General features: G+C 50.7%; 4 protein-coding genes and 1 long non-coding RNA gene across 5 annotated transcripts in view; 4 read left to right on the forward strand and 1 right to left on the reverse strand.

Annotated features, from left to right (window-relative positions):
* The window catches only part of DNM1 (dynamin 1), a 98,294-nt gene extending 88,169 nt beyond the window's left edge, over positions 1-10,125 (forward strand). Inside the window, exon 16 of the mRNA XM_051808160.1 lies at positions 9,697-10,125. Within this exon, the coding sequence (XP_051664120.1) occupies positions 9,697-9,807 (111 nt within the window). The 3' untranslated portion in view covers positions 9,808-10,125. The remainder of the gene's footprint in view (positions 1-9,696) is intronic.
* LOC127480237 (uncharacterized) lies at positions 2-3,438 on the forward strand. The gene is made up of 2 exons (XR_007907798.1): positions 2-700; positions 1,560-3,438. It is a non-coding gene; the product is annotated as an uncharacterized LOC127480237 (long non-coding RNA).
* SWI5 (SWI5 homologous recombination repair protein) lies at positions 3,492-6,630 on the forward strand. Its single transcript, XM_051807695.1, has 6 exons — positions 3,492-3,504; positions 3,633-3,750; positions 3,854-3,902; positions 4,331-4,452; positions 5,396-5,490; positions 5,930-6,630. Exons 1-6 carry the CDS (start codon positions 3,492-3,494, stop codon positions 5,992-5,994), a joined length of 462 nt encoding a protein of 153 aa, XP_051663655.1. The 3' UTR covers positions 5,995-6,630.
* On the reverse strand, positions 8,754-12,782 carry TRUB2 (TruB pseudouridine synthase family member 2). The gene is made up of 8 exons (XM_051808162.1): positions 12,645-12,782; positions 12,417-12,551; positions 12,231-12,305; positions 11,697-11,758; positions 11,301-11,382; positions 10,677-10,749; positions 10,160-10,296; positions 8,754-9,399 (listed from the first exon to the last, which is right to left on the reverse strand). Exons 1-8 carry the CDS (start codon positions 12,736-12,738, stop codon positions 9,101-9,103), a joined length of 957 nt encoding a protein of 318 aa, XP_051664122.1. The 5' UTR covers positions 12,739-12,782; the 3' UTR covers positions 8,754-9,100.
* On the forward strand, positions 12,730-18,304 carry COQ4 (coenzyme Q4). Its single transcript, XM_051808161.1, has 6 exons — positions 12,730-13,181; positions 13,670-13,766; positions 15,392-15,494; positions 15,615-15,744; positions 16,488-16,581; positions 17,137-18,304. The coding sequence occupies exons 1-6, from the start codon at positions 12,737-12,739 to the stop codon at positions 17,297-17,299; spliced, it is 1,032 nt and encodes a 343-aa protein (XP_051664121.1). The 5' UTR covers positions 12,730-12,736; the 3' UTR covers positions 17,300-18,304.
* Positions 18,305-19,416: the final 1,112 nt, after the last annotated feature.

Below are 19,416 nucleotides of genomic sequence, written 5' to 3' on the forward strand. Positions count from 1 at the left end.
GGACACCCGCGGTGACACCCGGGACACCCGCGGTGACACCCTCACAACACGGGACACCCCGCGGTGACGCCCCTTCTCCGGGACACCCTCGCTGGTGTGACACCCTCCGCCCTGGAGACACCCTGGGCTGCCGTGTGACACCCGGCGCTGTCCCGCTGCTGCGGTGCCCCGATAACACCGAGCGAACGCCGGGAGGAGCCGGGCCGGTTCAGCCCCTGCGATGCGCAGGCGCAGGTACCAAGTTCAACCAACGGTACTGAGAGGAAGACCCGCCGCCTTCACCCCAAGACCACCTCAAAAGAAGAACCCACCCCCTAGCAACAGGACGGAGTCTGCGTAGAAAGGACTAATGACGTCTAAAACGAGGAGGAGCCTACTGAAAAAGAGGAAATGGCAAAATATACACGAGGCGGACTCTAAACTCGCGGACCGTCGGTGGAGCGGAGACTCCCCGGCGGCCCAGGGCTGCTTTGCTCATTTGTCATAAATTAGTTTTATCTAAAATGTGAAAGATTTTTGGTCTCTTTGACTATAACGATTTTGGATCCAGACGCTCTGTGCTGCGGGACTCCATCTCCAGACGGTCCTGGAGAGGGCCTCCTGAGGTACACATTCTGGATATCCGACCGAGATCTAAGGCGAATGAGCAAAGGAATACACTGCAGTTCCCCGTAAGATCCGAACGACGACTCAGGAGTGAGTAAGTATTTATAAGCGGTTCCGTTCGGTCGGGGATTAAGGATTCCCGGAGTGCAAACGACTGAGACCTGCTTTGGGAGTGTGGACCTTCTAGTAGTGCGGTTCTTATAGCCCGCGAGGGCGTAAGCCACGAAAGAAGGGAAACGAGTGTGAGTTTCCTTTTGAGAAAGTACAAACAGATTTTACTGAGCTACCTAAAGTAGGAAGATATCGATACCTACTAGTGTTGGTAGATCATCTCACCTGCTTTGTAGAAGCTTTCCCTGTAGCACAATGTACGGCCAAGACCGTGATCAAAATTTTATTAGAAGAAATCATTCCAAGGTATGGTACCGTGGCAGTGGTAGATTCGGATAGAGGACCGCATTTTACTTCTAAAATAATTAAAGAAACAGTAGAGCTTTTTGGAACCAAGTGGGAGTATCATACTCCTTGGCATCCACAAAGTTCTGGTAAAGTTGAATGGATGAATGGAGAAATAAAGAAACATTTAACTAAATTAATGATTGAAACTAAAATGAATTTAATAAAGTGTTTGCCATTGGTCTTATTATACATCTGAACCCAACCACACACTGACATGGGAATTTCACCATTTGAAATGATGTATGGAATGCCATATAATTTCGGAACCCCAATGGAAAATCCAAAAGTAGAAGATGCCCTTTTAAGAGAATATATAATTGAATTAATGAAGAGGAGACAGGAATTGAGAAAGAAAGGACTAGTAACTCAGCGACCTCCCTTAGACATATCTATACATAAAATTCAGCCTGGAGATCAAGTATTAATCAAAACCTGGAAAGAATCCTCATTGACCCCTCGTTGGGAAAGACCTTTTGTTGTTCTTCTTACCACAGATACAGCAATCCGTACTGCCAAGAGAGGCTGGACTCATGCAGCTCGGGTCAAGGGACCAGTAGAACTGCCTCCCACAGAATGGGCTGTAACATCTGAACTGGGAGGTCTCCGAATGAAGATAAAGAGGACAAGGCCAGTGGATCAATCATCCCAGAAGGGAAGTAAGAAATAGTTTATATCAATGGTTCTGAATACCTCCTGGAAACACTTTACGAGAGGTACATTTTGCACCTTGGAGTAGAGAAAGGATACATAATCAAACAGGAGGGGCTGGACTATACAAGTTAACGGGAACACCTCACGTCTTCCCTTTGTGTTGTGAAATAGAAACAGAAGTATCTGAGACCCCCAGAATAGAAAACATCCAGGGGATACCTTGCATAAAACACCCTACTTCTGGACATTTAGGTTGGGTTGTTTGCAAATTTATTACAGTGTAATAAAGAGTGGTCCTGTGTTTCAGTTAAAAGACAACCTTACTGTGTGCAATGCCAAGATAACCCGATACCTACTAGGGGACAACGGGCTGAAACAGAAATCTGTAAATTGTTTTGCCAATACCACCGGGACAAACTGGAAACTAAATTACAATTTGCAAAAATGAGTAAAGTTCCAGTGATCATAAGTTTAATATATATAACACACGCAATTGGAAGCGAAACACAGCAGCCTTTTGAATGGACCCTTGCCAGGTGGAGCGATCAAAAAGTAATTGGGCGAAATCTTACAGCAGGACCTCCTAGCTTCTCTGTTACACTGTGCCAAATGGTACCTCTACAACGTTGCTTAAACCAGAAGCCTTATTATTTGTGTCCTGCATCTAATCCAGGAAAGGGGTATTGTAACTCTCATAATCAATATTATTGTGCATATTGGAAGTGTGTCACTATTGCTTCTGCCTGGGTCCCTACTGTCCAAGATAAATACCTAACAACGACATGGGGACCACCAGGCTGCAAGCATCCACAAGTAGATTTGTCTGGGGGATCCATAGGATATAGTAATTGTACTCATATAATCCTCCAGGTAATGCAACCAGAAGACCCAGGATGGCTGATAGGAAAGACTTGGGGAGTCAGATACTGGGAACCTGGAACAGATAGAGGGGGTTTAATTTTGATTAGAAAAGGAAAACCTCAATAAGAACCCTAGCAGGTGGGACCAAATAATATTTACAAATATTTAACGAAAGCAAGGAATTCTGTATACAGATAATGGTAATACCCCCAATCCTTTACCATTCAAAAGAATCGGTCCTTGAACATTGGGATGGTAATAAACACAGAATACAAAAACGAGAACCACTTACTGCCATAACTATTGCCATGCTCCTTGGTCTGGGAACAGCAGGGGCAGCAACTGGAATTACATCCCTCGTCCAACAAAATAAAGGCAAAGACAGGCAATTTGCTGATCAAATAAAATTTGTAATGTTGTAGTCCACGATTCACTTAGATTGCAAAATGTCAAACTGCAATATTATGTTACCATGGCAAGCTATATATCCTGTTATGTTAGCTATAAACCTTAAATGTACTTATAAGGAGGAAATGCATAGAGTTACAGAAGAAGGACAAAAGGTACAGGCGCAAGTACCAAGTTCAACCAACGGTAATGAGAGGAAGACCCGCCGCCTTCACCCCAAGACCACCTCAAAAGAAGAACCCACCCCCTAGCAACAGGACGGAGTCTGCGTAGAAAGGACTAATGACGTCTAAAACAAGGAGGAGCCTTCTGAAAAGGAGGAAATGGCAAAATATATATGAGGCGGACTCTAAACTCTCTAAACTCGCGGACCGTTGGTGGAGCGGAGACTCCAGGGCCGCCCAGCGCTGCTTTGCTCATTTGTCATAAATAAATTTTATCTAAAATGTGAAAGATTTTTGGGTCTCTTTGACTATAACAAGGACAATTGTGTCCTGCCACATCTAATGTCACCTGCAGGCGGGCCGTGACAGGGGACTGCAACTCCCGGCGTGCTCCTCGGCAGCAGGACTACAGTTCCCGGCGTGCTCCTCGGCAGCAGGACTACAGTTCCCGGCGTGCCCCGCGGCGCCTCGCGCGCCTGTGAGGCGGGAGGCGCGAACCCGGAGCCCTCAGCCCGGAGCCCTCAGCGCTGGCCGAGCGGGTCCCGCCGAGCACCGGCCGCAGCCCGCCCCGCCACCCGCCACCGCGGGCCCTGCCCAGGAGGTACGAGCCGGTTCCCCGCTGCCCCCTCGCCTCCCCTACCGGGCCGCGTCCCCGCCGAGGCGGCGGTGCCCGGCCCCTGACGCGGCTCCTTCTGCTTTGCCAGGGCCTCGGGCGGCGGCCGGCGGAGCGGCACGGCCGGGTTCAGGGCGCCGGTGAGTCCGCGCCGGGCGGGGGCGGTGGGTCCTCTGTCTTCTCCCCACGGCGGCCGCTCGCACGGCCCCGCGCAGCGGGGAGTGTTTTTCCTTGGAGGGAGAAATCGCTCGTTCCCTGAGTTAGTGCCGGCCCCGCAGTTTAGCTCCCCTCCTGGGAGCTTGTAAAAACCAAAGTTTGATTTTTTATTTTCGCTTCACGCTGTAAATCTCCGGAGTGCTGTAGGATGTGCTGTGGAACAGCCTAATGCTGCATAGACCGATCCCTGTCTTACTTAAGCTCCCCACTCCCTGCCCATGGGATATTTTTTTCCCTTTTTTTTCTCCTGTTTTATCCAGCGGCACACACACTATTTTCCCATTCGTGCCCACAGCACTGTAGTGTCTTATCCAGGGCTGAGTTGCTCTTAAATGTCTTCTGTGCTCTACAGGTCCCATCTTCAAGCTCCTTCCAACCTAATGGAGCCAGCGAAGCAGCCCTGAGGTGTGAAATTGAAGAGCTGAAAAGGAAAGACCTTGCCCTAGACCAGGAAATTGCACAGTTATTGTCCGAGTATGTCCTTGGCAAGCTCAATGTTCACTGTGTTGCCTGAATTATCTTTGTTTTTAAAACAGGAATTGGAGCTGAGAGCTGACCTTGTATGATGACATTGTTGTTATGGTGCAATGTTGGTTCCAGTGTTGTTGTGAGTGATGGAACCTGAGGGAATTCTTTCCAATTTATTTAGTAAAGCAAAGCATGTTTTACTAGGACCTTGCATAAGAGGATTTTGGCTTTATCCTGTATGTTCCTGAGGTAATTACATGTTAACTGGGAACAGATAATTTCAGCCATTTGTTGTTTGTTGTGAAGGAGTGATATTTTCCAAGATAAGTATAGTGCATAGGATGGAAATGGTAAAACAACAAAGGCCGTTGCAAAACCCTTTTTGGTTTATCCTTAAGGGTAAACAGACCTTTTAGTGACAGGACAAGAGGAAATGGCCTCAAGCTGTACCAGGGAAGGTTCAGGTTGGACATCAGGAAGAATTTCTTCACTGAAGGGATTGTCAGGCATTGGAAGGTGTTCAAGAGATGACTGAACATGGCACTCAGTGCTCCAGTCTAGTTAATATGGTGGTGTTTGGTCAAAGGTTAGACTTGATCTCGAAGGTATTTTCCAACCTTAATCATTCAATGATTCTGTGATTCTTAATTTTTTTTCCCTAGCTAGAGATTAGAGATACATATAAATGGAACTCGCCACAGCCTTCTCCTGTTTCTACTTGATTCTGAGAACTCGAGTGAATTATCTTGATGTGGCAAAAAACCCCCTCAAAATAAGTTTTTTTTTCAAAATAATCTGCTCGTTTGGAGCTTTGATGTTTATGACTTGCAGCAACTGCACTTGCTGCCTTCAGTTTCTGCTTTTGAGGTGCCAGGCTTTGGTCTCCCACAGCAGCAGGAACCCCCAATCCCTCTGTGCCATTTGTGACCTTTCTGGTGTTCTCTTACAGAGGCTACAGCCTGGGGGAACTGGAGAAGCACATCTCTCTGCTCCATGAGTACAATGAAATCAAAGATGCTGGGCAGATGCTGCTGGGCAAGCTGGGTAAGGAAGGGGAAAGCTGTTGGAGAACTCCTTAGTTGGTGTTTTCATACAGACACAGAGAGAAGCTGCTGCACCACGGAGGCAGAGCTTGTGTTACAGACTCTAGGCTTGTATTACTCAATCATTGTGCAAGCACAAATGCTTCTGTTGTTGTTTTCTTGGCGTGTTTTCAGGACTGAACATGGGAAATAATTGTTATTTACCAGTATTTTAGTCTCTGCTGTGGATTACCAAAATTTGAAAAGTCTTACCAATTTTTGTCAGTTTTCTTCTTCATAAAGAAAGCAAAGTGTTGAGACAAGCAGGCAGCAGAGCTGCAAAACCTTGGGTTGGTTTCTTGGCTGTGGGAGGTTGTGTGGGGTAGTTAGGGCAGGAAAACACAACTTTTCTTACTGATCTGATCTATGTTTAATAAAAGCAATGGTATTTTTCTTCCTAGCTGTTATCCGAGGGGTCACTACAAAACAGCTCTACCCTGAATATGACTTGGAGCTCAGTGACTAGTCCTGAACCTGGAGGCTGCCACATCCTGCAGAAGTGACTGTCACTGGGCACACGTGTTGGTGTCATTCTGGTTTGGAACAGGCAGAAGGTGCCCTCTGAAGGATTTTTGATTTAAATGTAGCATTGCCACAGGTGGGGTTTAACAGGCTTGTTCCTAAGAATCTTTGGAACGTGAAAGTTGTTGAATCTATCAACTGTTTTCTCCTGTTGAGAAAGGGATATAGGACTTGGGTTAATTTCATCTACTACCTGATCAACGAGATTTTTATTTTTTTAATTAGTAAGGCTGTAACTCAGGTTGATGTTGAGACCCTTCCTATGAAGCTTTTGTTTCCCTGCTACATCCTGGGGCTGTTTGGTTACTGAATGGATAGAGGAAGTGAGGACATACAAATGTCCAATGTAATAGCTGCTTTGAAAGGAAAACCCTCAGAAGCACGGAGGGAGGGCTGAAGTTGTGGTGGTTTGGGGGTTTTGTTGTATGGTCAAATCTGGAGAACTCTGGGTGTTCTGCATTTTTGTACTTACCTGCTCTGGTATCTGGAGGTTTTGTATCATTTCTGTAGTAAAATGGAAAAATGTGAAGTTGTGTTAATTGTCCAATCTGAATAAAGCAGCCTTCACATTTCTCAGTAATTCACTTTAAGAGCCTTTAAAACATTACATGAACCTGGGAACAAATTCTAAAACCATTCTCAGACAACTCTAACATCTGTTATTGAGATGTTTTCTGTCCATGACGACAGGGTGGCAGCACTGCCCAGGAATGGGCAGGTGCAGAACCACCTTTCTCTGCTCTAAGTGCAGAGTCACTGAGAGCGAGTGCTGTCCTGGGCAGTGCTGATGTTGGGAGCACGAGTGTTTCAATGTCAGTGTTAGGGTGACTGCACAGACTAAATTTGGCTGCCTTGGGCAGTTCTAAGTGATGAAGTGCTCTGGTGACTGCAGATCCCTTGTCCTTTTTTCACTCAGGCTTGATGTCCTTCTGCCCATTTCTACTTTCTAGGACCTTCTTGCCCAGTGAGTTTCCTCTCTAGTCTCCAGTCAGACACATGCTGCAGTCTGCTCGTTATTTCCAAATCTGAATCAAATTAATCTTTGTTGTGATTGGCGACTAGGAACCAGTCACAAGGCTGCTGCTGAGAACAGAATTGTTTTTGTGCTCTTGGCTCTGGGCCTGGCACAGAAACATCACTAATTAGTATCTTGTTTTGCCTCAAAAGCTGTGGGGAGAGGTCTCGAGCAGGGGCAGAGCCAGCCTGTGTATTCCACGATTCATCCAAGCAGGTCTCTGCTGATGTGCAGCTGTGCAGTGTATTTACTGTGCCCAGATCAGAATGGACTCCCAGGGGAATGGTTACAGGTATATCCCACACTCCTCTGCCAAGGGAGGAAAACTCCCATGTTTTGGAGTAGTTTTAAGGGAAGGAAAAAAGTCACAAGAAGGCAAGAACTGGGAAATGCAAACTTTGTTATTAAGGCTGCTATTTTGGCTGGTATTTTGTGTGTGGAAGAACTGGTTCAGCCTGGAGTGTTCCAACCAAAATGTTCCTCTGGCGATGGCACGTGCAACTGGAATTTGGTTTTGCAATGGGAAGTATGTATGGGAATTCTTCAGTTTGTGTTAGGTGTGAGCTGTGGGGATGAAGTATAGTCCACTGGAAAGTTACTGAAGGTTATTTAAGGAGTGAGAAGTCCATGTTTTCTTCCCATCTGTGTAGCAGCACTGGGACTGAAACTTGCAGCTGTAGCTGTGCAAGTGTCCTGCACAGGGGTTACACTTCAGGTAGCACAGGGCACAGTGCCTGGGGAAGGTGCCCTGATCCCACTCCCTTGTCCATGGAGGATAAACACCCACAGTACAACATGAAGTAAGAGCAGAATGTCCTTGGGGAGTCCCTGCTGCTGGCACGGTGGCTCTGCCACGCGGTGGCAGCTGCGTTCCACGGCTCTTCCGGCTGCTCTGTGCAGGGAAACCCACCACTGAGAGATTCCAGGGACTAAATGATTCCTGGGATACTTCAGGACAGGACTGCACAGTTGTCATTGAGGTACTTCATCGTGGCCCCTCCGACTGCCCTTCCCAGAGCTACTCTTGTACCTTCATGGCTGTCACCTGGAGGATGAAATACGCTGGCTTTTGCCCAAGTCCAGGAGAGGAACAGAACAGATCTGCTTTCTATAAATAAACCTCCCAACTCGCTAACTAAGTGTAGAGCTGGAAGAACACTGAATGCAATAATGGTAAGTGTAATTCACATTTTTAACTTAAATTTAGAAAGTGTATTTCTGCTAAGTTAGGCCCAGCTATAGTGAGCTGACAGAGACCAAGTGGTGTCACAGAGCTCACAGAGTTTCACCAAAGGGCAGGACATGCTGTCTGCACAGGGCTGCTGCAGAGCAGGATACCAGAGACCCCTCAACACCCTTGGCTCCTCAGGGAAAGAAAAAAAGAATTCAAAAAAAGTAGCACATACTGGGATTTTTTATGAGTCAGTGCCTTCATGGATGAGTACTGAGCCAAGAACCAGCCTCTTCTTCCCCTTTAGGTCACTTGCAGTTTTATTTCTTGTGTCTCCTGTGCATCAGTCCCCATTACAAGCCATTTCTCATCACACACACCTATTCTGGATATAACCATTTCCTTGCATTGCTTTGGGTAAGCTGTTTTCTCCTGCACATCCCTCATTTAGCCTGATCTTGAGTCTTGTGTCTGAAAGCAGGGCTAATGGAAAGAAAACACTCTAAGGCAACAGAGGGAAAATAAAATCCATATAGTAGATAAGTTATGCTGCCAGTTGCAAGGAACAAATCTGTGCAGTCAAGGGAATACAGCTCTCTGAGACGCTATTTCCTGCTGCTAAACAATTTGGGAATGGGCTTTTATATCCCTTAGCAACCTAATGTTCTCAAAGTCAACAGGAATTTTGGCACAGCTACCTCCCGTTTAATGAACTGTTTGTGATGCTTTCAAAAAACTGATACAGCCTGTTACTGGGAAAAAAAAGAAAGCCTCTGATTAAAGTCATCTCAAGGAAAGGGTGGAAGTGAACTGCAATTAACCTCTTTCCTTCTGCTGTCCATCAGGGATTGCTGCAGGGATTGCTCATGGATGTCCCCCCTCAGCACTCTCAGCCGTCTGCACATCCAGCTGATGGACAGGACTGTTATCCCGATGTCCCAGTGTTTTCTCTATCTCTGTTTCCACTTTAAGCCGACAGTTCCGAATGGCATCCTGGATACTCCGCAGGTCCCACTGGGTTCTGGGCAGGGCGTCGTCCAGCGTGAAAACCCCGTCGCGCGTTCTCCGCACGTGTGTGCACACGGCGGAGGATTTCAGCTCCAGGCCGATCTCGTGAACCACCTTCCGGAGGTACTGCTGGGTCTCATGCAAGCAGTGGATTTCTAGGAGGACAGAGAGGTTCCTTCAGAAGCAGCAAAGCTTTTGACACAAGCTCAGACTTTGTAAATCCAGACGTCACTTGCAGTTAGGCTGAAAGAACTGGTTTGGCAGAAGGCACTATTTAAGATACAGCATGGGTGGATTATGATTTTCTGGAATACTGCAAGGTGTCTTAGCCTCACCCAGAGTGAATACTTTAGGAAAACAAGCCCATAAATACAAGAGAATAATGTAGAAATTTAGGTATTTCAAAGGTGAAAATAAAAGGCACTTTTTTAATAAGGCAAATAGTTTGTGAGGAGAAGGAGACTGGATGCAGGAAAGCAAACCATGCTTTAAAAAACCCCAACAACCCAGCACTGAAATGCATTGCACTAAATCATTGGGATAAGAAGAATTTTGTCCTTTAGGTATTCATGATGCAAATTTTCTGGCCTCAGACTTTGATCTGGAACTGGCAGGGAAATTAACTGGGTATACAGCTGGATGGATTTACAAGAGCAGCTTCAGTAGTGTGAAGATTCCAGATCTTCCCCTACCAAAGAATCTTTCAGCCACCCTGAAGAGTTCATCAAAAGAGGAGATGCTTTGGTGACTTTGGAAACTACAAATCCTTCAAATTTTCTGCAGGGATTAGCAGTTACAAGCTGATGAGAAATTCCCACCAAGTTCTTTGGCATTAAACCACAATTCAGAAACTGAATTTTACCAACTTATTTGCCATAACACAGAGTTCCCCAGGGCATTCTGGGCCAGTCCTACCTAGCTGGAATTCTGGAAGTGCAAACTGGAGGCATCGGATCGCTGTGATTATCGGGGGGCTTTTATCCATGGGACGAATCAACCCTTTGACAGCCAGCTCGTAAGCCTCTTGTGTTTTCATATCAATGTTAGAATACCTGGAAAAACAAAAAAGGGGGCAGAACAGGCATTTAGTACTTCACTCCAATGGGATTCAAAATATCTCCACCCCCAACAAAGCAGAGCTGCAGTTTTTGTTCTTGAAACTGCCTCTCTGTTGAGTTTTTGCATATATTTTAATACTGTCAGTAGTGTAGCACAGTTTGGGAGGGAGGTACCTGGTCATGTGTGCAAGATATTTTTGTCAGCCCTAATGTAGCTGTAATCGGTCTAAACTCCCAGTAACTCCTCTCTGCCCCTGGCAAGCATTCCAACCTTTAAAGACTTCGATTATGGGAAACAAACCCCTCTTGTTTGTTTTAAAGACCAGCAAATGGCAGTGGGATCAGGTCAGCTCATTTCCCCCTTGGATACCCACATCAGCAGGGCCTTGTGATTTGTCCCTTGAATGACAGCGAGAATCCGTTCCAGCTTCTCCCTTGTGATATGATCTGCAAATATTAAGGCAGAAACAAAGTCTCAATTATCCACCCAGAAACTGGAAAGAGAGAGCAGCCTGAAACGTGCCACCAAGGTATTGCTGTCCCTTGGGCAGTCACATCAAAAGGGGCTGATGAGAGGTGGCCTCAGCAGAGCCACTTTCTCTGGCTGCACATGGAGCAGCACAGCACTGGACTGGCAAAGGGAAGAGTTACTCTGCTTAATTGATTTCAAGATGTCGATGCTCCAGTTTCTCTTATCGGGTGTTTGAAGAGTTTCATTCAATGAAAGCTTTTAACTGCTATCACCAAGTGTGATTTACAGAGATCTGGGTCTTGACCAACCCAGTAGCAATGACTGTGGCCAGCACTTATACTGGCTTTTATATTTTATATTGTGTTATATTTAGAACAAGTGGACTACAACATCTATAACAAACAGAAACCATGTAAGGAGCAGCTTTTGTTGTGCAGTTCACCTGGTTAAATGCTTTGCAGTTAGTGTGCTGTTTGGTGTTCTGTATTTTAAAAAAAAACCAAACCACATAAAATCAGTTTCTTACCAAATGTTGTCTTCTCTATTAGCTTCCCTGTGTCTGAGAAATCATCAGTGGCTTTACCAAACAGCCCACCAACAGTGTAAACCTGGAAGAAAGGCAAAGAGCACAGTTTAATCAAAGAAATACTCCCAGCAGTTGAGTAGCAGTGTTGTGCCATGCAGCTGCGAGGAGTGCAGGCTACGAGTGTTGCACACAAAGACAGCAGCAGCCGGGGCTCTAAAGGCCATGAGTGGATGCTCACGGGAAGGGCAACATTCTGCACCTTGAAAAGCTCTCAAAAGCGTTGGTGGGCTTGAGACTCAAGAGCAGAACCACCATCACAAAGTCCAGGGCACTGGGGTAGGACCAAGGGTATAATCACCCTCCAGTGTTCTGAGGCCGTTCAGAGCCAGCACCTACCTTGGTCAGGTGGCAGTTGTACAGGTCAGTGAGCAGCTTGTTCCCATGGCCAATGCCAAGCACTGAAACACAGAAAATGGGGAACCTGTTATTGAGCCACTCATGAAGTCACTGATCTGCATTTATAGAGCACTGCACACTCACACCACTCTTTCCCCTGGACAGGGATGTATCTCCTTAGGAGTCATGTCTGAGCAGTGCAATTAGACCCCCAAATGGTTGCCTGTCATGAAAATTTTAAGGCTGTAACCAGAGTTCTTGGATTTCTCCGGAACTTTACAGCTGGGTACTTGGGCAAAGACTCAGCAGTGATACAGCAAAGCCAGTTCAGGTGGTAGAGCAGAGATGGGGGGTTATGTGGCAGTTCAGGAGCTTGGAGTCCCCGAGCAAAGCCCTGTGTGCTGGGGGTGAGGGGTCGCTGGGCTGTGAGACCCGAGGGCTGACACTGTGCAGTGGCTGAGCTTCCACCACTTCTTCCCCCTGCAGAAACCCATCACCTCGAAGAAATTGGTGCCACTCCAGGATGAGACCCACCGAAGACTCCTGAAGCCTTCACGTCCAGCCGGTGACCCGCTCCGATCTTCAGCCGCCTGAACCGCGGGCCTTGGACTGCAACGGAGACAGCGGGAGGTCAGTTCACAGAGCCGGCCCGGGGCTCCCACCATTCCCGTGCTCCCACCATCCCGATGCTCCTACCACTCCCACCTCCCCCAGCCTTACCGAGGGGATGGTCGGCCAGCACGGGCACCCTGGTAGGCACCAGCTCCAGGGCCCCGCCGCCGCTCGGTGCCGGTGCCGGTGTCGGTAGGAAGCGGATCTGCTGCCGCGGGGCGGGTCTGGGCGCCGCGTTCAGCTCTGCAAAGAGATGCGGGGGGGGCGGTCAGGGGCCGCCGGCGACCCCCGGGGATGCGATGGGACGGGTCCCGCCGCCGGCCCCGACGCGCTCACCGCGCAGCAGCCGCGTCTCCACGGCCTCTCGGACGCGGCACCAGGCCACCCCCGCCGGCTTGTACACGGCGAAGAGCCCGGCCGGCCCCGCCATGCCGCGCTCCCCGCCCGCTCCGCCCCGTCCGGGCGCTTCCGGGGCAGCGCCGGGGCCGGGCGGGATGCGGCGGCTGCTGCTGCGGGCGGTGGGAGCGGTGCGGGGGGTCCCGCTGCTGCGGGCGGGTCCCGGCTCCCCGGGCGAGTGCTTCCCGCCGGCCCCACCGCAGCCCCTGCGGCGTTCGGGTCGGCCTTTCACCCGGGTCTGTCCCTCCCCTGGTCCGGTCCCTCGCCCGGTGCTCCCCGCAGGCACAGCCCGGCTGAGCCACAGCGATCCGCGGGGTTGGGATGGACACGCCGGGGAGGAGGAGGAGGAGGAGGAGGTGGAGGAGGAGGAAGGGTGGCACCAGCTTTACCCTAGCCACATCCCCACCAGCCTGCTGCAGAAGGCGCTGCTGGCCGCCGGCTCCGCGGTCATGGCGCTCTATGACCCCTACAGACACGGTAAGCCCGGCCAGGGCAGTGCCTGCCAAACACGTCCGGCAGATCCCGCCCCGTGTCTCCTAAAAGCTTCACAGGAGTTTATTTCTCCCTCTGTTGGGTAAGACCTTTAGTTACGGGATAAGTGCAGGGCTGAGAGCTGGCCCAGGGCAGGAAGCTGTGGAAGAGAGGGGGTGAGGAACCCAAACACACCCCAGTGGCCTCCTCATGACTGTCTGTGGTGCCATCCAGCCCTGTCTCATTCCTCTATGGTCCCTCAGGTCTCATGCCTGCACCTACCTCCCATCCCCAGGAAGGGTCATGGGGGTGACACCAGGGCAGAGTAAGCCCCTGAGGCTGAAGATCTGTGGTTTGTGGTGTCCCCACTTTGCCGCGGGCTTCCTGCTTGCTCCTGGTCAATGGGTCCATTGCCTTATTTCCTCACCTGCCAACCTGGAACAGCTGGGTGTTGCAAAAACCGCTCTTGGGTCACTCTCTGGTCTCTCTTTCAGACATGGTGGCAGTCCTTGGGGAGACCACAGGCTGCCTGGCCCTGCCCAACCTGCGAGACAAGATGAAGCACCACCCTGAAGGTTACCGCATCCTCCAGTGCGTCCCTCTCATCCCTCCCGCCCTCACCCTGTGGGTCCTGTGGGGAGGGAGACACAACACCAAGCACATTCCTTGGGCCCTGTGAGGGGAGAGCTTGAAAGCAACCCAGGCATTTAGTTAGCTCTAACCCTCCAGGCTGTTTATTTCACTTTATTTTGAACGATCCCAGGAGCCCTGTGCCATGTCTGAGGGCGGACGCTGCTGCCTGTCTGTTCTGCTTCACTGCTGGAACTGGCAGCTGCCAACACCAGGAGATGCAGCAGCAGGCGCAGAGGAGAAATCCATGGATGTGGATGCTAAGCAGCAATAAGAACCCACCACACCCATTGATTTCTTCCCTGTGCCTGCTGCTGCACCTCCTCGCGTTGGAGACTTCATCTCTGTTGGTCTGCCTCCTCCTTAGACACCTCCATATTTTCTTTCCCAGTGCCCAGCAGCATCTCCGCAAGCTGTGAAATGAGCTTTTGTTTCCTTGTTAAGACTCAATCACTTTTGCTTCCATGTCTGCAGGGACTTGTTGAGCACAGCCAGGCTGAAGGCCAGGAGGGATTTCTCTTATTAACCAAGCTTTCACTGTGTATCTGCTTGCCTTCTCCCTGCTCCCTGTCATGTGTCACACCTGCCTCTTGTGTGTTGTTTGGGTTGTGCCACACAGGGGCTGGGGAAAAGCTGCCTTTTGCCATATGTTTGTGCAGAGCAGCCTGATCCTGGCTCTGGATGTTGACCTGGAAAAGCATTAAGAGCACTAGGATGGGGCTGAGAGCCAGAGGAACTGCCCAGGGAGAGGGGACAGCAAAGGCACTGAGGGCTGGGGAGGGACATCCCCACCTGCTCCTTGTCCTGTGGTGTTGCAGGGATTTTTAGGGGTCCCATTTGTGCACACAAGTATTTTTTTTATCCCCCAAGCTTCTGAGGTCCCTTTCACACCAAATACACAAGGAAGTGTCTGCAGCCAGTGTGAAGCAGGTGCTAGTCCTGCTTATCTCTGTGGCACCTCTGCTCCAGGAGATGAGAAGCTCCTGGATCCACTGCAGGGCTTTTATCATGGGAAGTGTTTACCCTGTCCATGGAAATAGGCTTTTGTTTACTTCCAGGGCTGTGAGGCACCTGTTTGCCAACAACGTGGAGAGGAGACCTTTCCATGTATGGCTGCCACGTGGCTGGTGGTGAAAGTCTGAGCAGGATTGAAATTAAACCTGTGTTTAGAACAAATTCCCTCCCCTCTTTAGGGCTGTTCCTTTGAAGCTCTGGCTGCTTTGCAGGGACACTGAAGAGCTCTGCTCTGCAGGGCTGGCTGTTGCTGGAGGCTGTGCCTGGCTGGCAGCACACACAGCAGCAGTGTTTCAGTGCAGAGGACACCGGTGTTTTTCCCACCAGAGCTGCTGCAGGGGCACGAGATGAAAGCCCTTTTAATGCCAAGGCTTCAGGTAGATCCCTTAAGCAATTTGTGTGCCAGCCTCAGCAACAGGAATGCAGACAGGGCTGACCCTGCAGAGAGAAGTCAGGATCCACACAAGGAAAAAGCAGAGACATGGGATCGGGGTTTCCAAGGGCTCCTTTTCTCCAGGACCCCCAGCTGTGGGTTTCACTGAGGGTCTCAGTGACCTGTGTTTTGCTTTCAGGGAACGGCCTTGCATCCGTCTCTCCACCCTGGACATGTCCAGGCTGCGGGGGCTGCCGGATGGCTCGCTGGGCCGGGAGTACGTCCGGTTCTTGGAGGACAATGTGAGTGTGGGGTTTTGTGGTGTGCAGATTTCTGTGGCTGATCCCTGTGCTGGGAGCACAGGTGTGCTTTAGATGGAGATTGGAGCCACAGAGTTGAGTTGGACCTCTTTGGATTTGCAGAAGGTTTCTCCGGACACCCGGATGCCACCCAAGTTTGTTGATGATGAAGAGCTGGCCTATGTGATCCAGAGGTACCGGGAAGTCCACGACCTGATGCACACCCTCCTGGGCATGCCAACTAACATGCTGGGTGAGCAGCACGGGCTCAGGGGGCTGCACTGCCAAACACCACCGATGCTTCTCGGCTGCCTCTCCCAGGAATGGAGGCCTGTCGGACTCCTCGATCCTCAGCCCAGTTTGATGTGTGGGGAGGTTTGCATCATCACTGTCCTTCATCACTGGCTCTGTGGTGACCAAGAGGCCATGGGATGTCACCTTTTCCCTGCTGGGAGATGCTCTGCCCAAGCCCTGGGCACAGGCAGCTGCTGGGTGGGTGGTTGCTGCCTGGCAGGGAGGGTGGCACAGAGGGAGGGATGTTTCGCAAGCTCTGTGTGAAGGCAGAAGGGGGCTCCTCGTTGCTCCTTCTCTGCACGTCTCCGTGTCCTTTGCCCTCGTTTTGTGTCTGACTCAACAGCAAGTCACAAGTGGAGTCTTACTGGTTCTTGTGGGAACTGGTGTGACAGGTCTCCTACACAGGCTTTGGCTGAGCCCCAGAAGTTTTTGTAAAAGGCCTGTCCTGGAGACTGCTGAAGATCTGCAGGGAGTTGGCCTGCCTGTTCCCCAAGCTCACAGGGTGCTGTCCCTTTAGGGTGGGTGGTTTGTGACAAGGCTCATCCTGGCACAGAATGAGGCCACGACCAGCCTTGGGAAGCATTCCCGAGTAGCCATCCTCAGGAAAGGCAGATGTGCAGCCTGCGTTGCAGGCCCTCAGGGCCCTGTCCGGCCCTTGACCCAGGTGTTCTGCCTGCTCATGGCCTCCCTGCTCCCTCCCAGGTGAGGTTGTGGTGAAGTGGTTCGAAGCCGTGCAGACAGGGCTGCCCATGTGTGTCCTGGGAGCAGCGTTTGGCCCCGTCCGTCTCAGCACACGGTAAGTGCCTGGCTCTGCCCTGGGGATGTGCCAGCTTGGGTGGTGCTTCCCCACATCCTCTGGGGATGAGGAGGGGACACTGCTGGTTTGCAGGGGGGAGTCAGTCCGGGATCCCTCTTCCCCAGGGAAGCAGTGACAGCGGGAGGCATGGCTTTGCCTGGTCGCTAAAGCAGAACCTGATGCCTAGTCTGCATTCAACACCAACCCCCTGTGCCAGGCAGGAGCAATTTCCAGGCCTTGGCATGTGTTGAGGGCCAGCAGGACCCTCGCCACACTGACAGCTGTCCCTTGCCCCTGCACATCTGTTTTGGTGGCCCAGCAGTTGCAGAACCTGAGTTCTGGTCTTGGGTTTGGTGCTGACTGTAACCATCCTGGCACACCATCCTCTTCTGTGCCTCAGTTTTCCCTGTGAGTTAAACAGAGGGGATGATAGAAAGATAGAGGGATACATGAAACACGTGGGTTTGGCACCTGCCTGCAGTGGGAACTTGGAGAAGGAAATCAAAACCAAAGTATGGATATCAAAACTGCCACCACCTGTATTGTTTGTTCCAGAAAGCTGCAGGTCCTGGCCACTGAGCTGGTGCCCTGGGCGATCCGGAGCGGGCTCAACGCCAGCTGTGTCCTGAATGTCTACTACGAGCAGCGCTGGGAGCAGCCAGTGGAGTCCCTGCGGGAGGAGATCGGCATCTTCCCTCCCCCGGCCGTTCGAGTGTGAGAGTTTAGGGAGGGCACAGGGGATCCCCGTTGTCAGACAACAGCCATTCCCTGCCCTGCTCCGTATCCTCCTGCCTGGGAGGGCAGCGTGGCTCCATGGACCTGAGGCCTGAGTTTTCTTCTGCCAAGAGCCGGCACCATCCTGTTGGTAGAGGCCAAGTGGCACCTCCTTTTGATGGTGCCCAAAACTGGACTTCTTTTGCTGTTTGTGATTTTGGTTCAGGGATGTCAAGCCCTGATGTGCCTTTGCCAGCTGGGTCTGGCTGCTCAGGTCCCCTGTAGCAGCATTCCAGTACTGATGCTCCCAAATGCTAGGATGGAGAGGGAGCATACTGCAGCAAACCGGTGCCTTGGCCTTCTGCAGCTCTGGGCCTGTGCAGGTAAATCCTTCCTCCTACCTTCCCCAGGAAGATCAAGGCTTAAAATCTTGGAGTTGTCCTGGACTCGAGCTAAACCAGTGATTTCCAAAGTAGCATAGGGGCAGGTTGGGTGTGTACAGTGGTGACATCTCATCTTGTACTGGTGCTTACCTGGTCTCCTGTTGGGTCATATGGGATGTTCTTCACTCATGCCTTGGAGACCAGGCAGTCTATGATTGTGTGCCAGGGGGCCAGGCAGGGAAATACTTTTGGATATTATCCCTGCTGGATTGGCTGTTTGAGAGCCAATCCCAGTCTGCTGTGTCTCTCTGTAGTCCCTTCCAATCAAGAATTATGAAATCCACATGATTGTACTGAGTTTTCAATAGGAATCATCCCCTCCTTGGGCAACAGTATGACACAATTAGGAATAAGGCTCCAGAGAGCTCAGAAATGGCAGCTGCTCGTGCTGTGTCTGGGAGCTGATTGCTGTCTGGGTTAATTAACAGGGCTCCAGACTGCCAGCAGTCAGGGAGCAGAGCTGCTGGATGTGACGGTAGAGAACCACCAGGCCAGGGGCTCTTTATGTGTGTGTGTTTGGTGTTGAAATTCCTTCTTGCTTAATAAAATCCATGGTGGAGCCTGTGGTTCGTTACCCCTCTCCTGTCCCTTCTCCCCTCCTGAGGGGGAGATCTGATGTGAAAGCTCACCTTTGTTTTGGCTTCAGCAGGTTCTGCTGTTCTCTGTGGTGGTAGATGATGTCAGGGCACGTGCATGGCCATATATCCCTGGGGATCAGGGCACAAAATGGACTGTGGAACTGCATCTTTCCAGCTGGGATTTGGGGATGCTGGGCTGTTAATTGGCTCCTTGTGATGATCATTACAGAAGGGCCCAGACAGGGGAGGATTGGGGTACAGAGCAGGAGGAGGCTGAGGGCTTCCTAAAGTGATCCTGGTTCCTTAGGGGGGAAGGGGTTTCTCTTTTGGTGGCAAATGGGAGACATGGAATTGCCCTGCTATCAGCTTCGCTGGCCCTGTCCCAGTGTGGGATGCTGGAGCAGAGGGGCAGGAGCAGGGGCTGACAGGGTGACCAGGAGTTGCTCCATACCAGGAGACTGAGGAGGGGGAAAACTCTTGGTTTTCTACGTTTAAGAGCAGACCTGGGAACAGAGGGACTGGCTTCCTTCCTCTACCCCCAGACTCCCTGTTTTTAACTTCTCCCTCTCATCCCACCAGCCAGACTTTGGGGTTTTGTCTAAAGCCTCCCTTTGGTCCCCAGAGTTATTTCAAGCAGATGCTAAAGGACAGCATATAAACACAATCTTCAGCTGCTGGCAAAATGCACAGCGTGGGGGTTGTCCTAGTGCAGTGGCCGAGATGAAAGAAACATTTGCCTCTAAAATGACCCAGAAATGTGCTTTTCTGCATTGGAAACGTGTCAGAGCCTTGAGGTGGATAAACCGAAGGGCAGCAAAGCTTTGCTTCCAGAAGCTGTGAGCAGCAGTCAAGGAAACCGTGGGAAGTGATGGCCGCGAGAGAGGGTTTTGCTGCATTTTGGGTTATTTAGAGCGGCCGTGCAGCGCTCAGGCTGCCAGTGATGGTGGTGCCGCCTTCGCGCAGCCACGTGTGGCTCGGTGGGCTGGTGCCAGCGCTACAGAAATGGCTCGTCATGTAATTTTAAACGGCATCTGCTGAGCCCGGATCATGTAACGGCCTCCGCGGCTCCTGATCCCGCAGCCGCCTCTTGTGGAGCCTGC

The sequence above is a fragment of the Manacus candei genome, unplaced genomic scaffold, assembly GCF_025592945.1.
Source record: "Manacus candei isolate 608988 ecotype Guabito, Panama unplaced genomic scaffold, ASM2559294v1 h1tg000071l, whole genome shotgun sequence".
NCBI lineage: Eukaryota > Metazoa > Chordata > Aves > Passeriformes > Pipridae > Manacus > Manacus candei.

Excerpts from the sequence above, each read along its gene's own strand:
- SWI5 (XM_051807695.1), top strand. Across the intron at positions 3,751-3,853 it reads CCGCGGGCCCTGCCCAGGAG|GGCCTCGGGCGGCGGCCGGC; the intron begins GTACGAGCCGGT and ends CTGCTTTGCCAG. Across the intron at positions 5,491-5,929 it reads GATGCTGCTGGGCAAGCTGG|CTGTTATCCGAGGGGTCACT; the intron begins GTAAGGAAGGGG and ends TTTTCTTCCTAG.
- COQ4 (XM_051808161.1), top strand. The coding sequence starts at position 12,737 with ATGCCGCGCTCCCCGCCCGCTCCGCCCCGTCCGGGCGCTTCCGGGGCA. Across the intron at positions 15,495-15,614 it reads TCCGGTTCTTGGAGGACAAT|AAGGTTTCTCCGGACACCCG; the intron begins GTGAGTGTGGGG and ends TTGGATTTGCAG. Across the intron at positions 15,745-16,487 it reads CATGCCAACTAACATGCTGG|GTGAGGTTGTGGTGAAGTGG; the intron begins GTGAGCAGCACG and ends GCTCCCTCCCAG.
- TRUB2 (XM_051808162.1), bottom strand. The coding sequence starts at position 12,738 with ATGGCGGGGCCGGCCGGGCTCTTCGCCGTGTACAAGCCGGCGGGGGTG. Across the intron at positions 12,552-12,644 it reads GGAGACGCGGCTGCTGCGCG|AGCTGAACGCGGCGCCCAGA; the intron begins GTGAGCGCGTCG and ends ATCTCTTTGCAG. Across the intron at positions 11,383-11,696 it reads ACAACTGCCACCTGACCAAG|GTTTACACTGTTGGTGGGCT; the intron begins GTAGGTGCTGGC and ends CCTTTCTTCCAG.